This window comes from Palaemon carinicauda, chromosome 37 (genome assembly GCF_036898095.1).
Source record: "Palaemon carinicauda isolate YSFRI2023 chromosome 37, ASM3689809v2, whole genome shotgun sequence".
In the NCBI taxonomy this organism is placed as follows: Eukaryota; Metazoa; Arthropoda; class Malacostraca; order Decapoda; family Palaemonidae; genus Palaemon; species Palaemon carinicauda.
This window is the reverse complement of record NC_090761.1, coordinates 4,925,879-4,949,884: the sequence shown is the minus strand read 5'-3', so window position 1 is coordinate 4,949,884 and position 24,006 is coordinate 4,925,879. Positions and strand designations below refer to the sequence as shown.

The 24,006-nt window shown below is 43.4% G+C and overlaps 1 protein-coding gene across 2 annotated transcripts in view; it reads left to right on the top strand.

Annotated features, from left to right (window-relative positions):
• LOC137629430 (probable dimethyladenosine transferase) overlaps nt 1–24,006 on the top strand; it is a 36,269-nt gene that overhangs the window by 474 nt on the left and 11,789 nt on the right. For both annotated transcript variants that reach the window (XM_068360676.1, XM_068360675.1), the window contains exons 2-5: nt 2,245–2,474; nt 2,653–2,862; nt 3,266–3,472; nt 4,463–4,606. In XM_068360676.1, the coding sequence (XP_068216777.1) occupies nt 2,256–2,474; nt 2,653–2,862; nt 3,266–3,472; nt 4,463–4,606 (780 nt within the window). In that variant the 5' untranslated portion in view covers nt 2,245–2,255. The remainder of the gene's footprint in view (nt 1–2,244; nt 2,475–2,652; nt 2,863–3,265; nt 3,473–4,462; nt 4,607–24,006) is intronic.

Sequence of the window (24,006 nt, the reverse complement as noted above, 5' to 3'; positions counted from 1 at the left end):
CTGTCGCCAGCATGGTATATTTCTAGATCTTGTACAGTAGTGGTATCAAATATTTATTAGGATTAGTAGATAATGTTTTTCATTGTATATATAGTATTGCTGAAGCCTACCGGAAATGTCATTAACAGGAACAACAACAAGAACAGAATCAAAACAACTAGCAGACCTTAATAACTAGCCCGTAATTTCGAGGTCCACCTTGAGCTGGTGTACGCCGGTGAATTGTCCATCTGTATATAATGAATGACATCTGCAACTTGGTCTTATAGATTTTATTCGGTAGCATTATCATAATTAGATCAAGAAGTATCAAATATCGGTGGTTTTGTTATTTTGTTATACAGTATTTATTTCTGACCAATTTTGTGGGTGCAAAGTGAACCCGGAAGGGGGATCGTGGGGGTGGGGAGGTTTGCCCCCTGGCTACGCGTTTTGACCTGGAAGTTACTAGGTTAGGTTAGGTGGGTTTGTTAGGTTCTGTACCCTTTTACAAATCTCAAAAGTTAAAATACAGGTAATCATGTTTTGGCCTGTTTTCAGCCATTTACATAAACCATATATTTTTCCAACTGGTTATCTTGGGCTTATTTAGCATTTCTGACCATTATTATTGCTGCAAATCACTCGTTTATGACATTTCCCCTGCCAAAAAAACCAGTTTCCCATTGGGGTCCCCCATATCTGTCTTTATATAAGAGGATCCAAAAACTCATGAAAGGGTGGTTTGCCCAAATAATCGTGGTCAGAAATGTATAAAACACAAGATAGCAAGTAGGAAAAATATATAGCTCATGTATTTGGCTAGAAATTAAAGTATGTATTTACCGTTCCTTTTGTCATCTTAACGCATACCACAGAAGTCTACTTTCACCTGGGGTAATTCTCTACGGTAATTGTTTACAACACCACGCTCTCCATTTACTTCAATATAATGCAATCCTGCAGTTCTCATCTTCTTGCACAGTAATCAGGTGGTTATTTAAATTCTGGGAAAGCAATAATTAGTAAGATATGTTGAGGAGGTGGGGAAGGGGTTATTAAAAGAAAATAACTCGGTTTCCTCACTAAACGACTTGGAACTGATATGTCAACATGGTCAACCAAACAGAATTCGTGAAGCCAGCGTACATAAACAGAAGTTCGTGATGCCAGCATACATATGATATACTGTATATTCAAAATATACTTAATTAAAAATGGATTAATTACTCAAAAGTGTCCATAAAATATAAACTTTACAAATAGTGACACTTTTGTGTAATCACTCAATTTATGATTAAGTTTATTTTGAATATACAGTATATCAAATGTATGCTGGCATCACGAATTCTGTTTGGTTAATGACGTTGAAATGTCAGTTCCAAGTCGTTTAGTGAGGAAACCGAGCTATTTTCTTTTTATAACCCTTTCCCCCTCCTCAACATATCTTGCTAATTATTGCTTTCCCAGAATTTAAATAACCACCTGATTACTGTGCAAGAAGATGAGAACTGCAGGATTGCAGTTGTAAACAATTACCTTCTATACAATAGGTCCGCCCTTAATAATTTTGATAGTTTTTTGTCTGATTTAGCTAGTGCTTTATCTAAAGCTGTCCCTTTTTTTTTTTTTCCCCCGGGGTTTTTGGGTGGTGGAATGAATTAGAGAATCCGTTTTAACATACAAATAATGACACATGTAGATTTAGCTATAAACAAGGCCACCAATTAATCTAAGCAAACTACCTAACCTAACCTAGTAGCCGTATCCTTACCTAGAGGGGGCCGAAGCCCTTACACAGCCATATCAAATATAAGACAGCCTAAAACCCTTTGTGTACTTAATTGGGTTGGACGGTAAAGGTGAGCTACACCTTTCTGACTCAATACCCAATGCACAATAACCTCACGAATGAATGAGCACCAATCATTTATAGTTTTTTGAGAAAGTCTCAATTCATTTTTAACAAATTTGTGACTAAATTTAACATTAGTATAATTATATACAAGTAAAAAATTAGATTCTATATCTAAATGAGACTTTTCAAACCGTTCTCTTAAAAATGGATACTGTACGTAAAAACTACACCTTTTTTCACTTTCTTCTTTTTTTTCAATACAACATGCCTTCTGTCATACCGAAATGCTTTTTTGTTAATATCAAGTCGGCACTTAGAACCACAGGTGGGGCAAATAGTGTCACTTTCACTTTTAATAGTCCCATTTGAAGTTTGTACTCTACATTGATAATGTATTTAATTTCCAGGAATCATCAAAATGCCGAAAGCTTGTAAAGAGAAAAAGTACAGAATACACAAAGAGGTGTGTAAAGTTAGCACCAAGGCTGGTGTGAAGGGAGCAAAGCCTGCCTCCGGTGCTGTATCTCAGGGCCTTGTCTTTAATACAGACCTGGGCCAGCATGTCTTGAAGAACCCTTTAATTATTTCTTCCATGGTTGAGAAGGCAGGACTGAAAACTACAGACACAGTTCTTGAGGTTGGCATGATAATAGTTTCTTCATATATTGAAAGATTTAGACATGTTTATTGTTAACAGTGTCTTTGGCATTAATTACTTATTGTGTGAAGTAATAATTGAAACTGCAGTATAATTTTTTTCAGTATAATTTTTTTAGAGCTCATGGATTGTTTCAATTTACCTATTCTGAAATTAGGTTGGTCCAGGTACAGGAAATGTCACAGGCAAGTTATTAGAGCGTGTGAAAAGAGTGATAGCCTGTGAAGTAGACCCTCGGATGATAGCTGAATTACACAAGCGATTTATAGCCACTCCATTTCATTCAAAATTAGACATCAGAATAGGAGATGTTCTAAAAGCTGATCTCCCAACATTTGATGTTTGTGTTGCAAATTTACCATATCAGGTAGGTAAAATTTGTACTGTATTTGTTTCATTGGTTAAGGTTTAGTCATATTGTATGTTAAATGACATCAATTATGCATTTAAAGAAAAAAAATGTTTCCTTAATCCTTTCATGAAGTAGGTTGAAGCCATTTTCTTTAATAAATTGTAATGGTTAGAATGTTCTTGATAAAGAATCTTTTCTTGCAGTTTCTTATCTTTTCTGCATTTGTTAACTTCAGTATAAACAGGTATATTCATATACAAAAAAGTGCAGTTTATTTATACTGCGTATGTAAAGTTAAGTGAATGTAACTATTTTGAATATGTATACAGTATACCATGAATTTTGTATGTTCTTGACATTGATTTACTCATTGGTTGCTGTTACTTAGAGGATTCAAATTCTGTGACTTGTGTTTCAGATTTCATCGCCTTTCATTTTCAAGTTATTGTTACATCGACCAATTTTTCGATGTGCTATACTAATGTTTCAACAAGAATTTGCCGAACGTCTAATTGCAAAGCCAGGCGACAAGCTATACTGTAGATTAACAGTCAACACTCAACTCCTAGCTAAGGTGGATCATCTAATGAAAGTGGGCAAGAATAATTTCAGACCTCCTCCCAAGGTATTTGTATTTTACAGCTAAATTTTTCTGTCGATTTTTTCATGTTAAATGTAGCACAGTTACTGTCTGAATGTTAAAAAATTCAATTATAGCTATTAGATTGTAGTAGTTTAACGTGTTAACCGAGTCATATTACCAGTTTACGGGCCACACAAAATGAAGCATTCTTGAATAAGAATTAAAAATGCAACAAGAAAGAGTAAAATGGAAGTTGAATGGCTAAGTAATTAGGGACCTACGGGAATCAATGAAAAGTAGTCATTAAGACTGAAAAATATTCCTTTAGGATGGAAGTGATGGAGGAAAGTCCATCTAACACTGCTGTACGTAAATTCTGCTTTGTAGAAAAAAAAACATCTCTTGAAATGTCTATAGATATTTCTATTTTTCATATGATTATTTCAGTAATTTTTTTGTTATAGTCAAAAGCGTCTGACTTTTCTTTTTAACTTTTAGCCAATTTAATTATAGGTTTTAATTACCATACTGTCCAATCTAGACATGTCTTTCAAGGTTAAGGGAATTTTGAGTGTATATTTTTTTATAAGGATATCAAGACAGTACAACAATATATTTAGTCAAATCCAAGATTGGGGAATCAGCTGATAAGGTTTTACTGTGGTTTGTATTTTTCTTAGTTTTAGTATACAAACCTGAGTTTTAAAGTTAAATTTCCCCATGCAAACTGCGTTTCAGTTCTGAGCCGAAGGTCAAAATTAAAAAGTTTTAGATTAGGAATGGCGAGCGTTGCTACTCACCTGCGCTCACCATCTGTCGTTAACTACCTCATTCAGGAATTCCATGGCTAGTTCGGATGCTGACATTCTCTATTTCTCTATTTTAGACATGTTTGTAAATCTAGTAAAACATAAATTACTTCTAAAATCTACTATATGTTGAGTATACGGTACATTCACTACTACACAGCTATATTTTTTTTATTCAATACTGTATATGGATTGTAAGATATGTACTTTAATTTATTTACAGGTTGAATCTTCTGTTGTGAGAATTGAACCTAAGAATCCAATTCCAAACATCAATTTTTCTGAGTGGGATGGCCTCCTCCGTATAGTTTTTGTTAGGAAAAACAAAACTTTATTAGCTAACTTCAAACAAACTTCAGTTATTCAGGTGAGTTACTTCTTAATATATTTTGAAATGTAATTTTCCAATATTAAACTTACCCGATGATCATATAGCTGTCAGCTCTGCTGCCCGACAGAAAAACCTACGGGCGGAATACGCCAGCGATCGCTATACAGGTGGGGGTGTACATCAACAGCGCCATCTGTCAAGTAGGTACTCAAGTACTCGATGTCAACACAGAACCAATTTTCTCTCTGTCGTGCCACTGGCAAGACCTACTAAATACGCTGTTACTAACTGGATTTGTTTTCACAACGATTTGGTGAAGTACACTATTCCAGTTTTTGAGCTTTCGCTATGCAGGGGTTTTATCTTCATTTCAAAACTTGAACTCATTTTGGATAGATTTAATTAGGGTGACAAAGAGAGTATGGACTCTCTTTCACTTTTAAATGGCCGACCCTTCCCTTAGACGGAAGTGTGTTTAGGTTTTTAGTAATTTTGCTTAACACGTTATAGATCTATATTTTATATCTCTCCGCCTTTATTAGGCCTCTTCGATTAACTTTCCTTTTATTATAAACATATAAAAATAAATTTTTATGTTTTGTTTATATGCGACCTTTCCTGATAGTAGGCGGTCCTAACTTGGAACCGAAGTTAATCAACGTTGAGCCCGTTATATCGTATTTAACCTTTAAAGAATTTATAACTTTTTAAATTTAATGTTTTATGAAAGAATTTCTTTGATAGTCTCGTACTGTTTTCAAAGATGAACTAACGTTTAGTTTTTTAGTCTACGCAGTTGTTGACGTTCAGGACGTTCAACATGCGCTCTATCGTTACGATAGAGAGAGAGTGTATCACGGTTTCACTTTGCAGTAAGAGTAAACCGATTCTAGCGTTTCGTTCATTCTTTCTTAGCTTTAATGGTTTAAATTCTAAATTAAAGGAACTTTTTATTTGGAAAACCTTTCAGTTTTTTTCCTTTAGCATATATCATGTTTTGACGATATATAATTGTGCTCTTCTCTCAGGTGCGAAATCTAGAGAGAAAGAGAGAGAGATAGAGACGGAGGGAGAGAGAGGAAAAAAAAAAACTTTTCGTTCAAGCGGGTAACGTTGTTCTCGTTTTACTCTCCTCCCTAGTCGCTGTAGGGGAAGAAGGTAAAACGTTTCTAGGGTTTTATTCTTATTCCCAGGCTATGTGCGGTGAGAGATTGTAAACGTAGTTTATTTGAACTTGTGTTTAGTCTCTTTCCCAGCCACTGAATTCTTTATCTTTATATATGTTTTCTGTTGCATTATACGACTGTTTTCGCAATTACTACCTTTTAATGAAGGTTAGGATTGCGTGTTTCAGGTAGAAATCAGTAAAAGTTTCGATTTCAGTGAAATAAGTGCAAAACAGAAAATCAAAGTGATAAAGTGATATGCGCAAAGTGTTACAGTGTTGCGTCCGAGGGTTCGTCTGTTCGTGCCTGTCGTTCACCTAGTCCGGGACCTCTTGCAAGCTCCCAAGCCCAGGGGAGAAGTAATGTCGAACGACTTATGGGTTCCTCAGGCCTTGATCAACGAACAGACGTTTCCCTCCGTGGTTTCGGGCGTATCTACCCAAAATCGCCCCACCCACACAAAGACGAGAGAGCCCATTTACTTCTCGTCTGCGGAAGAGGTTTCTCGTAAGAAACCTTGGACCAAGGTCTCGCAGCTTATTAAGTGCAAGTCGGTCCCTTCCGCGCAAGTCCAACAGCCCAGGTGTAGCCACTGGGTCAGTTCGGACTCGCTGCAGTCTTCCGATGACTGCACACCTCCTAAGAGAGGTAAAGCGGTACCGCAACAGGCAGTAACTCCGTCTGTTGCCGCACCCGCTGTTTTAGACCCTCAGTCACAACGGACAGTAGCTCCGTCTGTTGCCGCTTTTGTAGACCCTAAGTGGTCTTTACTGCAGTCTATGCAGACTCAGTTAGCTGCGGTTATGCAGGAGTTTCGTGCGGAGAAGGTTGACACTGCTCCCGTTAGCCTACAACCTGCCACGGTTGTGCGCCCAGCTCACGCTGAGGCTGCCTGCTCCCACACTCCGGCTGCGGAGAGGTTGGCGCTGCACCCGTTAGCCTACAACCGGCCACGGTTGTGCGCCCAGCTCACGCTGAGGCTGCCTGCTCCCACACTCCGGCTGCGGAGAGGTTGGCGCTGCACCCGTTAGCCTACAACCTGCCACGGTTGTGCGCCCAGCAGTCGCTGAGGCTGCCTGCTCCCACACTCCGGCTGTGAGAGCTCCTCCACCCATGCGCAGTCGACCCTGCCAGACGCATGCTGACTCCCACAGACGCACGGAGCACTCCGTTGCCGTGCGTGAGCTACCACAACAACAGGAGGGTGGAGTTAAGCTGCCGTGTTTTGACACGGTGCGTCAGCCTCCGCAACCCACTGTGGTTACCGCCACTCGCCCGCAGCAGACTAGTCAGTCAGGAGTTGAGGCTTCCCCACACAGCTTTGGTTGTTGCCAGCTCACAGACTGTCAAGCAGTTACATGACGTTGCCTTCTGGTCTGCTGCTTATGAACCAGTGAGACCCTCACTGAGATTACCTAGCTTTTCTCGGACAAGGTTCCTGTAGATGAGAAAATGCTGTTCTCCCTCCTACTGATATTCCTTTGAGGACTCTGTCATTTGGAGAGGAGCCTTAAGCTGCTTAGCCTCCTATGGACTTTAATTAAAGCATAACAAGGCTTCCAGGGATGGTAAATGGTTCCGCTTCAGTCGCTAACCCCGTCTGTTGCCACACCTGCTCCCGTAGACCCTAATGGGCTTTGCTGCAAGACATGCAGTCCAAGCTTGTGTCCTTGATAGAGGACTTTTTACGGAGAAGAACCTTCTGGCCAACAACCTTCCTACCGGTTGGTTGTGCGCCCTGTTGACACTGAGGTATCCTACTCGCGTCCGCCAGTTGAGGTGGTTCCTCCACCGTTGCGACCCAGTGTGGGTTGCCAGTCGCACGTTGACGTTAAGCGACGCTCGGAGGTGGTTGTTGACGTTCAGTGTGTCACTAGGAAGACGTTCAACAACCAGCAGAGGTGACTTGTTGTGACGCAGTGCATCAACCTCAGCAACCCGGTAGGGTGTTGACTGCACAACCCAGACAGTCTAGACAGTTTCGGGTTGACGCTGTACTTCCTCGCGTCCCCATGGTTGACAGTTCACAGACTGTGCAGCAGTACCATGATATTGCGTCCGGCTCCGTCACGCATCCACCAGTGCGACCGGATTCAGCGAGTCAGACGTTGCCTACTCCGTTGCCGTTTCCTCATCAGTTTCGGATGAGGAACCCTCTGTGAGGACGTTGCTGAACAAGACGATCAACCCCCAGCCCTGCTATCCATCCAGAAGATGCTGAAGAAGGAACGCTGCCCTGTCAGGCTGTGGATGAGTCTGGTAAGGACACTGTCATCCGTGGTTCAATTTGTGTCACTTGGAAGACTACACCTCCGTCCTCTTCTGTATCATCTAGCTTTTCACTGGAAAAAGGACAAGACGCTAGAAGCGGTCTCGATCCCGGTTTCCGGAAAGATAAAGTCTGGTCTGACTTGGTGAAAGGACTTTATCAACCTTAGAAAGGGTCTTCCCCTGACTGTTCAGACTCCCAACCACGTTCTCTTCTCGGACGCATCGGACGTAGGCTGGGGTGCGACATTAGGCGGTAGGGAATGCTCGGGATTATGGAACTCGAGTCAAAGGACAATGCATTTCAACTGCAAGAAGCTACTGGCAGTACGTCTGACCTGGAAAAGCTTCAGGTCTCTCCTTCAAGGCAAAGTGGTGGAGGTGAACTCGGACAACACCCGGCTTTGACGTACATCTCCAAGCAAGGAGGGACCTACTCTCTGACATGGTACGAGATCGCAAGGGACCTCCTCACCTGGTCAACAGGTCTAGACTTTTCACTAGTAACGAGGTTCATCCAAGGCAACTTGAATGTCATAGCAGATTGTCTCAGTAGGAAGGGACAAATAATTCCAACAGATTGGACCCTCCACAAGGATGTATGCAAGAGACTTTGGGCCACCTGGGGCCAGCCAACCATAGATCTCTTCGCAACCTCGATGACCAAGAGGCTCCCAATAGTTTGCTCACCTATCCCGGACCCAGCAGTAGTTCGTATAGATGCCTTTCTACTAGATTGGTCACATCTAGATCTATATGCATTCCCTCCGTTCAAGATTGTCAACAAGGTACTGCAGAAGTTCGCCTCTCACGAAGGGACAAGGTTGACGCTAGTTGCTTCCCTCTGGCCCGCGAGAGAATAACTCACCGAGGTACTTCGATGGCTAGTAGACGTTCCCAGAACACTTCCCCTAAGGGTGGACCTTCTACGTCAGCCACGCGTAAAGAAGGTACACCAAGGCCTCCACGCTCTTCGTCTGACTGCCTTCAGACTATCGAAAGACTCTCGAGAGCTAGAGGCTTTTCGAAGGAGGCAACCAGAGCGTTTGCTAGAGCAAGGAGTTCATCCACCCTTAGAATCTACCAATCGAAGTGGGAAATCTTCCGAAACTGGTGCAAGTCAGTATCCGTTTCCGCGACCAGTACCTCTGTAACTCAAATAGCTGACTTTCTCTTATATCTGAGGAAAGAACGATCTCTTTCAGCTCCCACTATCAAGGGTTACAGAAGCATGTTGGCATCAGTCTTCCGTCACAGAGGCTTAGATCTTTCCAACAATAAAGATCTACAAGACCTCCATAAGTCTTTTGAGACCACGAAGGAGCGTCGTTTGGTTACACCTGGTTGGAATTTAGACGTGGTACTAAGATTCCTTATGTCAGACAGGTTCGAACCGCTTCAATCAGCCTCCCTGAAAGATCTCACCTTTAAGACTCTTTTCCTGATATGCTTAACCACAGCTAAAAGAGTCAGTGAGATTCATGCCTTCAGCAAGAACATCGGATTCTCATCCGAAACGGCTACATGTTCTACAACTTGGTTTTCTAGCCAAACACGAGCTGCCTTCTCGGCCTTGACCAATATCGTTCGATATTCCAAACTTATCGTATGGTTGGAAATGAACTAGAAAGAGTATTATGTCCTGTAAGAGCTCTTAAGTTCTATTTAAAAACCTTTACGAGGCCCGTCTGAAGCTTTATGGTGTTCAGTTAAGAATCCATCTTTGCCTATGTCAGAGAATTCTTTATCCTATTTTATCAGACTGTTAATACGAGAAGCTCATTCCCATCTGAATGAGGAAGACCAAGCTTTGCTGAAGGTAAGGACACACAAAGTTAGAGCTGTCGCAACTTCCGTGGCCTTTAAACTAAATAGATCTCTGCAAAGTATATTCGACGCAACCTATTGGAAAAGCAAATCAGTGTTCGCGTCTTTTATCTTAAGAATGTCCAGTCTCTTTACGAGAACTGCTACACTCTGGGACCATTCGTAGCAACGAGTGCAGTAGTGGTGAGGGCTCCACCACTACAATTCCCTAATTCCATAACCTTTTTAATCTTTCTCTTGAAATGTTTTATTATTGTTTTTGGGTTATCCGGAAGGCTAAGAAGCCTTTCGCATCCTACTTGATTTGGCGGGTGGTCAAAGTCATTTCTTGAGAAGCGCCTAGATTAGAGGTTTTGATGAGGACCTTTAGTATGGGTTGCAACCCTTCATACTTCAGCTCCTAGGAGTCGCTCAGCATCCTATGAGGATCGCGAGGCTCAGTAAGGAAGACGTACTTAAAAAGGCAGAGTAATTGTTCAAGTCGACTTCCTTACCAGGTACTTATTTATTTTATGCTTGTTATTTTGAATAACTGCTAAATTGAAATACGGAATACTTAGCTCATAATAATGTCAACATGTAATGCTGGTCTCTACCCACCCCCCTGGGTGTGAATCAGCTATATGATCATCGGGTAAGTTTAATATTGGAAAATGTTATTTTCCTTAGTAAAATAAATTTTTGAATATACTTACCCGATGATCATAAATTAAAGGACCCACCCATCCTCCCCAATAGAGACCCAGTGGACAGAGGAGAAAATTGGTTCTGTGTTGACATCGAGTACTTGAGTACCTACTTGACAGATGGCGCTGTTGATGTACACCCCCACCTGTATAGCGATCGCTGGCGTATTCCGCCCGTAGGTTTTTCTGTCGGGCAGCAGAGCTGACAGCTATATGATCATCGGGTAAGTATATTCAAAAATTTATTTTACTAAGGAAAATAACATTTTTTAAAGGTTTTCCAAGGGTGTTAGTTCTTGTAGTGTATCTCATTCAGCTGGATTTGGACCTTATTAAAAGGAGCTCGCATCATACCTTGATCAAGTACATTTATTTTTTCCCCATGGATTTCAGGTCTGAATAATTTCATCCTCTCCTCAATCGAGCTCGCAACCTAAAATGATCGAATTGTAAAACAATTTTTTCCATTAGAAATAAGGAAATTCACTTGCTGCATTCCCTAAGTCCATAAATAGACTCACTGTATATACTACTTTTTAAGGATCTTGTAATAGGAATTATTGAACAATTTATTACCCCTAACATCAGAAATTTGTTAAAGTGAATAGTTTAGAGTACAAGGAAAAGTAGATATAATAAACAAAGTAACTCATTTTTGAATATGTAACTTCCCTGGTAGTTACATAATTATAAGGCTTAAATCCTGCGTTTCGTCGCGCCCACGGCAGAAATTCAAATTTCGCGGCAATCGCCGCCATGACAGTAGGTGGTCATACATGAGCGCCATCTCTCATAGGTTACTAGAACCATTCCCAACATTCTTCAGAAATTCCCTGCCGTTGATCGAGTCCACACCTAGGAAATTCGTTTCACTGATATATTACTTTATTCTACAATTTGGTAAAGTACCTTTTGTCTGATTATTGTTAATGGCTTTCGCTGCCTTTCAACTATCGAAGATATTGGATTTTCCTTTTCACACGAAATAAGATAGTTTTTTTTTTGTTGGTCCAACTTGGACAGTTTAATTTAACTTGATTTTCAAGATGGCTCCTCTGTTGTTAAACTTTGTGTCTAGGGCTAGACCGGCTTTCAAGCTGTTCTTGATTCCCACACAGTATGTAGTAGAGGGCATGTGTGTATTTGTTAACTCTTATTAAAGATAAAATGGAAGGAAAAACATTAAACATTATGACGTCACAATTATGTGACATAAACTCTTAGCAGGGCGAGATCTGAATGCCTTGAAGGAAATCAGTCCGCTATCGTGATGACGTCACAATCCTGTGACGTAATCTACTTAGTATTACTTGCAAATATGTGAATTATTTTCTTTTTCTTGCAAGAAATGTTTAAAAGATTAACTTACTAAGCATAAGTATTTTAATTTTTATAATGTAGGGGAATATATTATTTTTAAGTATATATTTGTCTTATTAGTATATTTCCTTTAGTTAATTTTCGATATATATAGAGATTTCACGAGCGTACAGTCAGTTTATGCTACGTAGTACTTTTGACGATCATTATTGTTTCACAATACTTGTATCGTTATTTAATATTTCGATTTTGAGAATACAGTACTAATATTACTGTAATCATATAACCTATTGTATTTTCTTTCTAGCCCTTGGCGAAAGAGTATAATATCTCGCAACGGGCAGGTCTATTATGGTCTAATGTGAAATAGTTAAAAGTGCTAGTGTTCAGTAGCACGTAAAATGACGCAGTGCAGTGGAGGGTGCGTTCGTTCGTGTCTGTCATACTCCTAGCCCGGGACCTCTTCCATGCTCCCCAACCCCTGGGAGAAGGAAAGGTGAAGGGAGATGTTAAACCTTGATCAACGAACGTCCCCTCGAGCGATCCTGTTGACGTATCCCAGTATGCTCACCCTCGCCATTGGAAAGGCGAGGTAAGAGTGTTATCCTCGCCGTCTGTTGACGCGAGGGTGGCGTTTTACATTTTCCCTTCGTGCTAGACAAGAGAGTTGCTCGTCATGGAACCGAGCGTCGAGATCGCTCCCTCACAGCGATCTGGACGCGGTTCGAGAGATGGTATAGATCTTGACGATCCCTCACAGCACGCGCGATGCATGCTGGACCCACGCGAGCAGGATGCTTCCTCCCAGCATTCTGGACGCTTGCGAGCGGGCCGCTTCCCCGCGTCAGGATCGCGAACGTCATAGTTCCAAGCGCGCTCTTGCGGCAAGAACGCACGCGAGCTACAGCGCTCATAGAAGCTCCCTCGCAGCGATCTGGACGCGTTACGGGAGGCAGCAAGGATTTTGACGCTCCCTCATAGCATGCTTAACGCATGTAGCATGCTGGATGCACGCGAGCTGAACGCATGCTGTACACACGCGAGCAGGACGCTCTTCCGCGTCAGAATCCCGTACGTCATAGTTCCTAGCGCGCTCTCGCGGCAAGAACGCACGCGAGCTGCAGCGCTCATGGACGCTCCCTTGCAGCGATCTGGACGCGTTACGGGAGGCGGCAAGGTTCTCCCTCGTGGCATGCTGGACGCATGTAGCACGCTGGAAGCATACAGCAACCTGGACGCATGCAGTCAGGACTTGTCCCTGCAGCATCATAGACAAGCAGTTTTCTCTCCTTTGTGACATGCTGGACGCGCATACTGCATGCGGGACGCACACGAGCAGGACTTACCCTCGCAGCATGCGGGTCGCTATGTTGACGCTTCCTTGCAGCATGCGGGTCGCTATGTTGACGCTTCCTTGCAGTATGCGGGTCGCTATGTTGATGCTTCCTTGCAGCATGATGGACTTATGCTGGAAGCATTTGAACATGACTCTCCCTCGAGACATGGTGGACGCAGCATGACTCTTCTTCGCAGCATGCTGAACTCATGTGGGACACAAGCATGCATGTCAAGGCGTGTGTTTTCTCCCACTCGTTCTCCTTCGGAGATCGCTAACCCTTTAGAGGATGTGGCTGCCCCACAGAGACTTTTACAGCCCCCTGGGTGGATCGCTGAGTCTCTCAAGGAATGCTAGCAAATGAGACATTAAAACCTATGAAGCCAGCTTCCTTATCAGGTATGCCAGGATAGATCTCAGAGGAGGAAACGCAGAAAACTCTTCATACAGCAGATCTTAAGATTACTTGCAGTTCTGGCGGACAGAATTCCGGAGGACTTTTCAGCTGGCTGTACCTCGGAGCCTGCCCTCGCAGTTTTTGAAGGGTAGACCCCAGGAATCTTCCTCTTTCAATGAAACAGTGTTAGCCAGATCGGTCTAGAGGTCTTTTTCGACTCTGAACGATTGGATTCTCAGGAGAAAGAACAAGGAAGGACAACCTTTTCCTTTCCCCTACGAGATTGGCTTCTAGATCCTGTGTGTGGTACAATCCTGGGGAGGTTCTCGGTTTGGAAGTTCCTACCTTCTCTCAAGGAGACGTCTCCTTTTCGTTGACGCCTCACGCAGTTCAGCCATGACTAAGTCTAAGGTGATGCAGTCCATGTCGGAAATGGTTCACTTGCTGAAGGACATCTTCAGAACAATCGAAGTCTTCAGCTTGATGGACTGGACCCTAGGAGTCCTCGCGGACGTCACTGATGAATTTTGCCTGTCTAGATAAGCCGTGAGGAATGGGTCGGTCGAATTCACAACCCTTTTTCTCAACAGGTTTTATTGAGAAAGCTATGCTGTTTTTCTTTCCTGTCGTCAGGATTGACTCTTGCTCAGAGAGCAGAGCTCTTGTATGCTCCCTTGACCAAATTCCTCTTCCCATCAGAGCTAGTGAAGAACTTATCGGCAGGTATTACGCACAAGCAACGTAAGATCTGCTTTCAAAGGAATCCGAGGAAGTGCTTTCGACTAACCTTTTAACCAGGAAGGAAAAGGAAGCTCCTCCCACGTGTCAGCCCTTTCGTGGGAGAGCTTGTCTAGAAGAGACCAGAGAATGGCTGCTGGAGGTCAACCTCTTAACCCCAAACAGCAACCAAAACCCAAAAGTGATCTCTATCTCAGGACACAAGTGTTCCACTACTGGCAACAGCTCTTGCAAGAGCAGGTTAACCAGATAGTGTCAAAAGCAGCAATAGAAGTGGTAGAAGTCCTCTCGTCAGAGGGATTTTACAACAGACTTTTTCTAGTTCCGTAGAACTCGGGGGGTTGGAGACCTGTTGTGGACGTAAGTACTCTGAACAAGTTCATAAGCAAGTCAAGTTTTCCTTGGAGTCTTCTGTGTCAGTCCTAGCAGGCACCAGGCAGGGAGACTGGATGGTGTCATTAGATCTGCAGGACGCGTATTTCGACATTCCGATACACGCGAACTACAGGAATTTTCTGAGATTCGTGTTCCAAGAAACTACTTATCAGTTCAAAGCACTCTGCTTTGGACTGAGCACGGCTCCCTACGTTTTCACCCGAGTGGTTGTCAACGTGGCTCGCTGGATACATTTGAAGGGAGTACGGATATCAATGTACCTGGACAATTGGCCACTCAGAGCCAGGTCGCAAGAAAGTGTCTGGAGGGTCTTCAATTACAATGTCCTTGACGCTATAAACGGCTAGGTCTAGTGGTGAACCTAGCAAAATCTCAACTGACTCCCTCGCAAACATCATCTACCTGGGGATGAGGATTCAGTCAGTGGTTTCTCGGGCTTTTCCAGCCCTGAAACGCATTCTAGGTTGCCCAGAAAAGGTGCGACACTTCCTAACGTACGGTCCTGCTCGGTAGGAAAATGGATGAGTCCACTGGGTACCTTCTCATTGATCGAGCAGTTCGTATCCCAGGGGAAACTTCATTTACGGCCTCTTCAATTCCATCTTGCAAATTTTGGACGAGAGGTCAAGGTCTAGAAAAGTGGTTGCTGATTCCTCTGGGGATCAGGAATTCTTTGAGTTGGTGGCACAATGCCAACAAACTCCTGGACCTCAAACTTTATCAGAGGATCCCCAAAAGCCGAGATATCGAGTCTGTGGGAAGAGTCTCAGAGGGAATGGCACATAAACATCAAGGAGCTAGTGGCCATTCACCTAGCACTAATACACTTTCAGGAGGAAGTCCAAGGAAACTTGGTTCAGTTCAACGCAGACAACACCACAGCATTGGCCTACATCAAGAAGCAGGGAGGCACTCGTTCAGACTCACTTTACGAAGCTGCGAGAGATCTACTACTGTGGGGGAAAGCGAGGGACATAACCCTGATAACTCGCTTCATAGAAGGGGAAAAGAATGTCAGGGTGGACCTTCTCAGCAGAGGAAGACAAGTTCTAATTACAGAGTGGACCCTACATCACAAAGTGTACACCAGCCTTTGGATGTTGTGGGGTCAACCCTCGATAGACCTCTTCGCTACATAGGTGACAAAGAGTTTGCCAGTGTATTGCTCTCCAGTCCCAGACCAGGAAGCAGCTGCAGTGGACATTTTTTCTCTTGGACTGGAGGAACCTAAACGTGTACGCTTTTCCACCATACAGGATCCTGGACAGAGTCCTGAAAAAGTTCAAGGAATCGCACAACTCCCGCATGACCCTGATAGCTCCGTTTTGGCCCATGAGACCTTGGATGGCAGAGGTGATGGAGTGGCTGGTAGATACCCCCAGAACGTTACCAAGTCGGACCGATCTACTCAAACAGCCACACATAGAGAGATACCATCAGAATCTCCCCGCTCTCAATCTGACTGCTTTTCTACTTTCGAAAAGCTAGCAAGAGCGAAGGGCTTTTCAAGGGAAGCTGTCAGAGCTATCGCGAGAGCTAGAGGGACATCCACTCTTAGAGTTTATCAATCTAAGTGGGACGTGTTTAGAGAATGGTGCAGGACTAACAAACTTTCCTCTACCAGTACCTCTATAGCCTAATAACAGGCCTTCTGTTGCATCTGCGAACAAAAGAGAAGCTGGCTGTACCTACCTTCAAGGGTTACCACAGCACATTAGCCTCCGTCTTTCATCACACACACATTGACGGGTCGGGTAACAAGGATCTCTCAGATCTCATTAGAACTTTTGAGACCGCTTAGAGAAAGGACAATCCAACCCCCTCTTGGAATCTGGATGTAGTTCTGGCCTTTTTTACCTCAAGTAGGTTTGAACCCCTTGACAAGGCTTCTTGGAAGGATACCAAAAACACGCTATTCCTAATTGCATTGGCTACAGCCAAAAGAATAGGAGAGTTGCAAGCCATCATCAAGAAAGTGGGTTTTAATGGAGACAATGCAGTTTGCTCCCTTCACCTAGGCTTTCTCGCCAAAAACGAGAATCCTTATCGACATTGGCCAAGATCTTTTACCATCCCTGAGCTATCTCACTCAATTGGACGGGAAAAGGAGAGTGGCCTTTGTCCAGTGAGAGTTTTGAAATTTTTATCTGCATGCGTCCAAACACCTGAGAGGACAAGCAGACAACCTCTGGTGCTCATTTAAAAAGCCCTCTTTGCCTTTATCAAAGAATACCCTGGCTTTTTTCATTAAGGATTTGATAAGGGAAGCTCACCAGAATTGTGAAGTAGAAGTTTTTCTCTATCCTTAAGGTAAAACCACATGAGGTTAGAGCTGTAGCAACTTCTATGGCTTACAAGCACAATAGGTCAATGAAGTCAATTTTGGAGGCTACTTTCTGGCGAAGTAAATCAATGTCCAGACATAATATGAAGATTGTTGTTTCCTGGGTCCTTATGTTACATCCAGCATCGTAGTTGGAGAAGGATCTACTGCCTCTTCCTTATAACCTTTTTTATTATATACCCTTGCTTTTTTCTTGTACTTCTGTTCACAGGCTGTCTGTGAAGGTTGTTGCAGCCTTCCGCAGTTTGGGATGCAAGTCAAGTTAGTTTTTTATGATGTGTGTTTTTAACTTTGGAGTAGGTGGTCAGAATCATTATCCATGGCTATGCCAGGGTAGCAAGGGTGGAGGTCTAGCCACGCTAAGGTCGAGAACCTTGTGGCAGCCCCACAGAGACTTTTACAGCCCCCTGGGTGGATCGCTGAGTCTCTCAAGGAATGTAGGCAAATGAGGCAGAATAACTATGAAGCCAGCTTCTTTATCAGGTAAGAACCAGATTATTGGTACTACTAATTGTAGCTATTAATAATTATACAAATTCCCGATGGGATGAGGTTTTCTACCTGCCACCAATGGTGTCAGTCAGCTATATATATGTAACTACCAGGGAAGTTACATATTTAAAAATGGTATTTTTATTATAAAATTAATTTTTAAATATACTTACCTGGTAGTTACATATATAAAAGGGCCCTCCCTCCCCTCTGAAAACAGGATCATGGAATTTCTGAGGAATGTTGTGAATGGTTCTAGTAACCTATGAGAGATGGCGCTCATTTATGACCACCTACTGTCGTGGCGGCGATTGCCGCGAAATTTGAATTTCTGCCGTGCGTGCGACGAAACGCGGGATTTAAGCTACATACAGTATATGTAACTACTAGGTAAGTATATTTAAAAATTAATTTTTTAATAAAAATACCATTTTACCTTTGAGGAGACTCGTATTGACAAGGAACCTATCTACTTTATATACTGTACTTCACTTTTACCATGGAATCTATCTACTCTATATACGTACTGTACTTCCTTTTTGACAAGGAACCTATCTACTTTATATACTGTACTTCACTTTTACCATGGAATCTATCTACTCTATATGCAGTACTTCACTTTTGACAAGGAACCTATTTACTTTATATACTGTACTTCACTTTTACCAAGGAATCTATCTACTCTATATACGTACTGTACTTCCTTTTTGACAAGGAACCTATCTACTTTATATACTGTACTTCACTTTTACCAAGGAATCTATCTACTCTATATACGTACTGTACTTCCTTTTTGACAAGGAACCTATCTACTCTATATACTGTATTTCAATTTGACAAGGAACCTGTCTACTGTAGAGAAGACTCCTTTTGCCATTTTCTATAAATAAAGAAGGGTTAAATTTAAATCACGTGAAGATGCCATGAACACTGCTGGGTGGCGTATGGGCACCGTGTTACCAATTTTGTGCTAGTCTCAATAGTACTGGTAAAATTCCCATAGTGGGAAATTTTTGCTTGCAGGCTGATGCAATACTCGTAACCCTATTCAAATATGTATGCTTGTATCCTGATTTGCTTTTATTTAAAATTACTTATAACTCAAGGTATAGTGTACAGTACAGTATAAGCAAATTAGGAAAAATATTAATTAAGCTTAACCATTTAATGATGAATTGCAAAAATTATTGATTTCATTTGAATAATGCAAATCAAGCAAAGTAGGATGACAATCCTCGTCACCTTAGAAACTAGTACAGTAACTGATTCGTTCAAGAGAGGCAAACCTAATTGCTAATCAGTATCCCTAAAATTGGGTCTAATCTTCACATACTGGTTGTTCATAAGGTACTACGGGGGTTTTGTCTATCTTAGTTGCATCCTTTTTGTGCCCCAACAGAGGGAGATATATCTTTTATCTAGCAGGGAAATGCTGAAGGATGTGAAAATTACCTGAACCAAATATCTACTGCATTCATGACTTTCTCTTGATTAAAATATGTTATTTTGATTATAAAATAAATTTTTGAATATACTTACCTGGTGATTATATAGCTGCAACTCTGTTGCTCGACAGACAACTCTACGGAAAAACTCGCCAGCGATCGCTACACAGGTTGCGGGTGTGCCCAACAGCGCCATCTGTCGACCAGATACCCAGCTCTCATGTAAACAAAGACTCAATTTTCTCCTCGTCCCACTGTGTCTCTATTGGGGAGGAAGGGAGGGTCATTTAATTTATAATCACCGGGTAAGTATATTCAAAAATTTATTTTATAATCAAAATAACATTTTTCAATATTTAACTTAGCAGGTGATTATATAGCTGATTCACACCCAGGATGGTGGGTAGAGACCAGTAATATATGTTTACACTTTTATGAGCTAAGAGTTTTTTATTTCATTTTAGAAGTTATCAAAATAACAAAAACAAAATAAATAGGTACCTGGTAAGGAAGTCAACTTGAACAATTACTCTGCCTTTTAAATACGTCTTCCTTACGGAGCCTCGCGATCCTCTTAGGATGCTGATCGACCCCTAGGATCTGAAGTATCAAGGGTTGCAACCCATACAACAGGACCTCATCAAACCCCTAATCTAGGCGCTCTCAAGAAATGACTTTGACCACCCGCCAAATCAACCAGGATGCGAAAGGCTTCTTAGCCTTCCGGACAACCCATAAAAAAACAACACTTCAAGAGACAGATTAAAAGGATAAGGAATTAGGGAATTGTAGTGGTTGAGCCCTCACCCACTACTGCACTCGCTGCTACGAATGGTCCCAGTGTGTAGCAGTTCTTGTAAAGAGACTGGACATCTTTCAAGTAAAATGACGCGAACACTGATTTGCTTCTCCAATAGGTTGCGTCCATTATACTTTGCAGAGATATATTTTGCTTAAAGGCCACGGAAGTTGTTACAGCTCTAACTTCGTGCGTCTTCACCTTAAGCAAAGTTCGGTCTTCCTCACTCAGATGTGAATGAGCTTCTCGTATTAACAATCTGATAAAGACTGACCAAGCATTCTTTGACATAGGCAAGGATGGTTTCTTAACTGAACACCATAAAGCTTCAGATTGGCCTCGTAAAGGTTTAGTACGCTTTAAATAGAACTTAAGAGCTCTAACAGGGCATAAGACTCTCTCTAGTTCATTGCCTACGATCTCCGATAAGCTGGGGATATCGAAAGATTTAGGCCAAGGCCGAGAAGGCAGCTCATTTTTGGCTAGAAAACCAAGTTGTAGCGCTACGAACAAGTGGCTTTTTCTGACGAAAATCCGATGTTCTTGCTGAAGGCATGAATCTCACTGACTCTTTTAGCCGAGGCTAAGCATACCAGGAAAAGAGTCTTAAGAGTGAGATCTTTCAGGGAGGCTGATTGTAACGGCTCCAACCTGTCTGACATGAAGAATCTTAGTACCACGTCTAAATTCCATCCAGGGGTAGCCAAACGACGCTCCTTGGTGGTCTCAAAAGACTTAAGGAGGTCTTGCAGATCTTTATGTTTGGAAAGATCTAAGCCTCTATGCCGGAAGACCGATGCCAACATGCTTCTGTAGCCCTTGATAGTGGGAGCTGAAAGGGATCGTCCTTTTCTCAGGTATAAGAGAAAAACGGCTATTTGAGCTACAGAGGTACTGGTCGAGGATACAGAAACTGACTTGTACCAGTCTCGGAAGACTTCCCACTTCGATTGGTAGACTCTAATGGAAGATGCTCTCCTTGCTCTAGCAATCGCACTGGCTGCTTCCTTCGAAAAGCCTCTAGCTCTCGAGAGTCTTTCGATAGTCTGAAGGCAGTCAGACGAAGAGCGTGGAGGCTTTGGAGTACCTTCTTTACGTGTGGCTGACGTAGAAGGTCTACCCTTAGAGGAAGACTACTGGGAACGTCTACTAACCATCGAAGTATCTCGGTGAACCATTCTCTCGCGGGCCAGAGGGAAGCAACTAACGTCAACCTTGTCCCTTCGTGAGAGGCGAACTTCTGCAGTACCTTGTTGACAATCTTGAACGGTGGGAATGCGTAGAGATCCAGATGTGACCAATCTAGGAGGAAAGCATCTATATGTATTGCTGCTGGGTCCGGGACTGGAGAGCAATAGATTGGAAGCCTCTTGGTCAGCGAGGTTGCAAAGAGATCTATGGATGGTTTACCCTAAGTGGCCCAAAGTCTCTTGCACACATCCTTGTGGAGGGTCCATTCGGTTGGAATTACTTGCCCTTTCCGACTGAGACAATCTGCTATGACGTTCAAGTCGCCTTGGATGAACCTCGTTACTAGGGAGATGTCTTGACCTTTTGACCAGATGAGCAGGTCCCTTGCGATCTCGTACAACGTCAGTGAGTGGGTACCTCCTTGTTTGGAGATGTACGCCAAGGCCGTGGTGTTGTCCGAGTTAACTTCCACCACTTTGCCTCGAAGGAGAGACTTGAAGCTTTTCAAGGCCAGATGTACTGCCAACAGCTCCTTGCAGTTGATATGCATGCTCCTCTGACTCGAGTTCCACAGTCCTGAGCATTCCCGACCGTCTAGTGTCGCGCCCCAGCCCACGTCCGATGCGTCCGAGAAGAGAAAGTGGTTGGGAGTCTGAACAGCCAGGGGAAGACCCTCTCTAGGTTGATATTGTCCTTCCACCAAGTCAGACAAGACTTTATCTTTTCGGAAACCGGGATCGAGACCGCTTCTAGCGTCTTGTCCTTTTTCCAGAGAAAAGCTAGATGGTATGAAGAGGACGGAGGAGTAGTCTTCCTAGTGACACAAATTGTTCTACGGATGACAGCGTCCCTACCAGACTCATCCACAGCCTGACTGAGCAGCGTTCCTTCTGCAGCATCTTCTGGATGGATAGCAGGGCTTGATCTATTCTGGGGGCTGATCGTCTTGTTGTTCAGCAACGTCCTCATCAGAGGGTTCCTCATCCGAAAACTGATGAGGAAACGGCAACGGAGTGGGCAACGTCTGGCTCGCTGAGTCCGGTCGCACTGGTGCATGCGTGACGGAGCCGGACGCAACATCATGGAACTGCTGCACAGTCTGTGAACTGTCAACAACCATGGGTGCGCGAGGAAGCACAGCGTCAACCCGAGACTGTCTAGACCGTCTGGGTTGTGCAGTCAACACCCTACCGGGTTGCTGAGGTTGACGCACTGCGTCAAAACAAGTCACCTCTGCTGGTTGTTGAACGTCCTGAACGTCAACAACCACCTCCGAGCGTCGCTTAACGACAACGTGCGGCTGGCAACCCACACTGGGTCGCATCGGTGGAGGAACCACCTCAACTGGCAGACGCGAGTTGGAAGGTTGTTGGCCAGAAGGTTCGGTAGCAACCTTCTCCGCATTAAAGTCCTCTATCAAGAACGCAAGCTTGGACTGCATGTCTTGCAGCAAAGCCCATTTAGGGTCTACGGGAGCAGGTGCGGCCACAGACGGGGTTAGCGACTGAGGCGGTACCGCTTTCCATCCCTGAAAGCCTTGTTTATGCATGACATAATTGTACAGCAAAACTTCAAAGGCTCTAAAACAGCTGTGAAGTTGACCTGTAAAAAACTTGGAGCGTCTCCTGGCCAGGCGCCAGGGAGAGTCTACGAGATTTGAGAAGTCTATCTGGGCAGAGGCATGAACTCCCAAGCCGAGAACTTCTCTCGTGTCATATCAGACTCTCGCTCTATAAGCCAGTTTAAAAGAAGGGAAAGCAAAGGCTGTATCCCCCAAACTCCTCCTGGTGAAAAACCAGTCGCCTAGCCAACGTAAAGCTCTCTAGGAGAGCGAGAGAGCACTAGCTTAAAAAGAACGGCTTCGAAGTAGCTAGGCCTAGTGTAAGCTCTGACGTTTAGGCGAACGAGGAGCAGCAGTTACAAAAAGATCCGGACAAAGATCCTTAAAAAAATCATCATGATTTAATTAAAGTCCATAGGGGGCTAAGCAGCTTTAGGCTCCTCTCCATCTGACAGAGTCCTCAAGGGAATATCAGTAGGAGGTGGAACAGCAACTTCCTCATCTACAGGAACCTTGTCCGATAAAAGCTGAGTCTCAAGCAAGGGAGAGACCTACCGTGGTGGCAATGCTTTACAAGCAGAGTCCACACTCACTGGTGCATTAGTAGCGGACCAGAATGCAACGTCATGTAACTGCTTGACAGTCTGTGAACTGTCAACAACTGAACTGTCAACCACAACAGGTGCGTGAGGACGCACAGCGTCCACTCGAGACTGCTTTGACTGCCTAGACTGAGCAGTCAAAACAACTCTAGAATGCGGAGGTTGACGCACAGCGTCAAAACAAGTCAACTCCGATTGTTAGTGAACGTCTTGAACGTCAACAGGAGCATCAGCAAGTGGCCTAACGTCCAAATGCGGCTGAAAAACCACACGAGACCGCATCGAGTGTGGTTCTAAACAACCTGAGTGACGTGACTTAGCTATGCCAACGTCAACAGTAAGCACAAAGGAACGTTAGGTTGGCTGAAAGCCAGGATATCGATGAGATAAACGGCTAGACTCAACGGACTAATCGGCAGAATAGTCTTCCATAAGGGAGGCAAGCATATACTGCATGTCTTGCCATACAACCCATTAAGGATCAACGGAAATGGTTGTGGTAAGAGACGAGGGTAACACCTGTGACCGCAACACTTTGCCAACAAAAAAGGACTCTCGGAGTCTGTGTTACGCTTTTGTTAGGCGGCGAGCAGTTATCCGATGACTGCATAGGGTCAGAGCTGTCCTAATGGCTGTAACCAGGACGCTGGACCTGTCCTGAAAGGACTGACTTTCGCTTAAGGGCTTCGAAACCTTGTGACAGGTTTCTTATGCGAAAAGCCTTCGGATGACGAGGAGAAACAACGTCTCTCTCGTCTTATGGTAGGGGAGATCTTGGTAGGATACACCCGATACCATAGAGGGAAACGTCTGTTCGTTGATCAAGGCCTCTCGAACCCATAAGTCGTTTGACATTACTTCTCCCCTG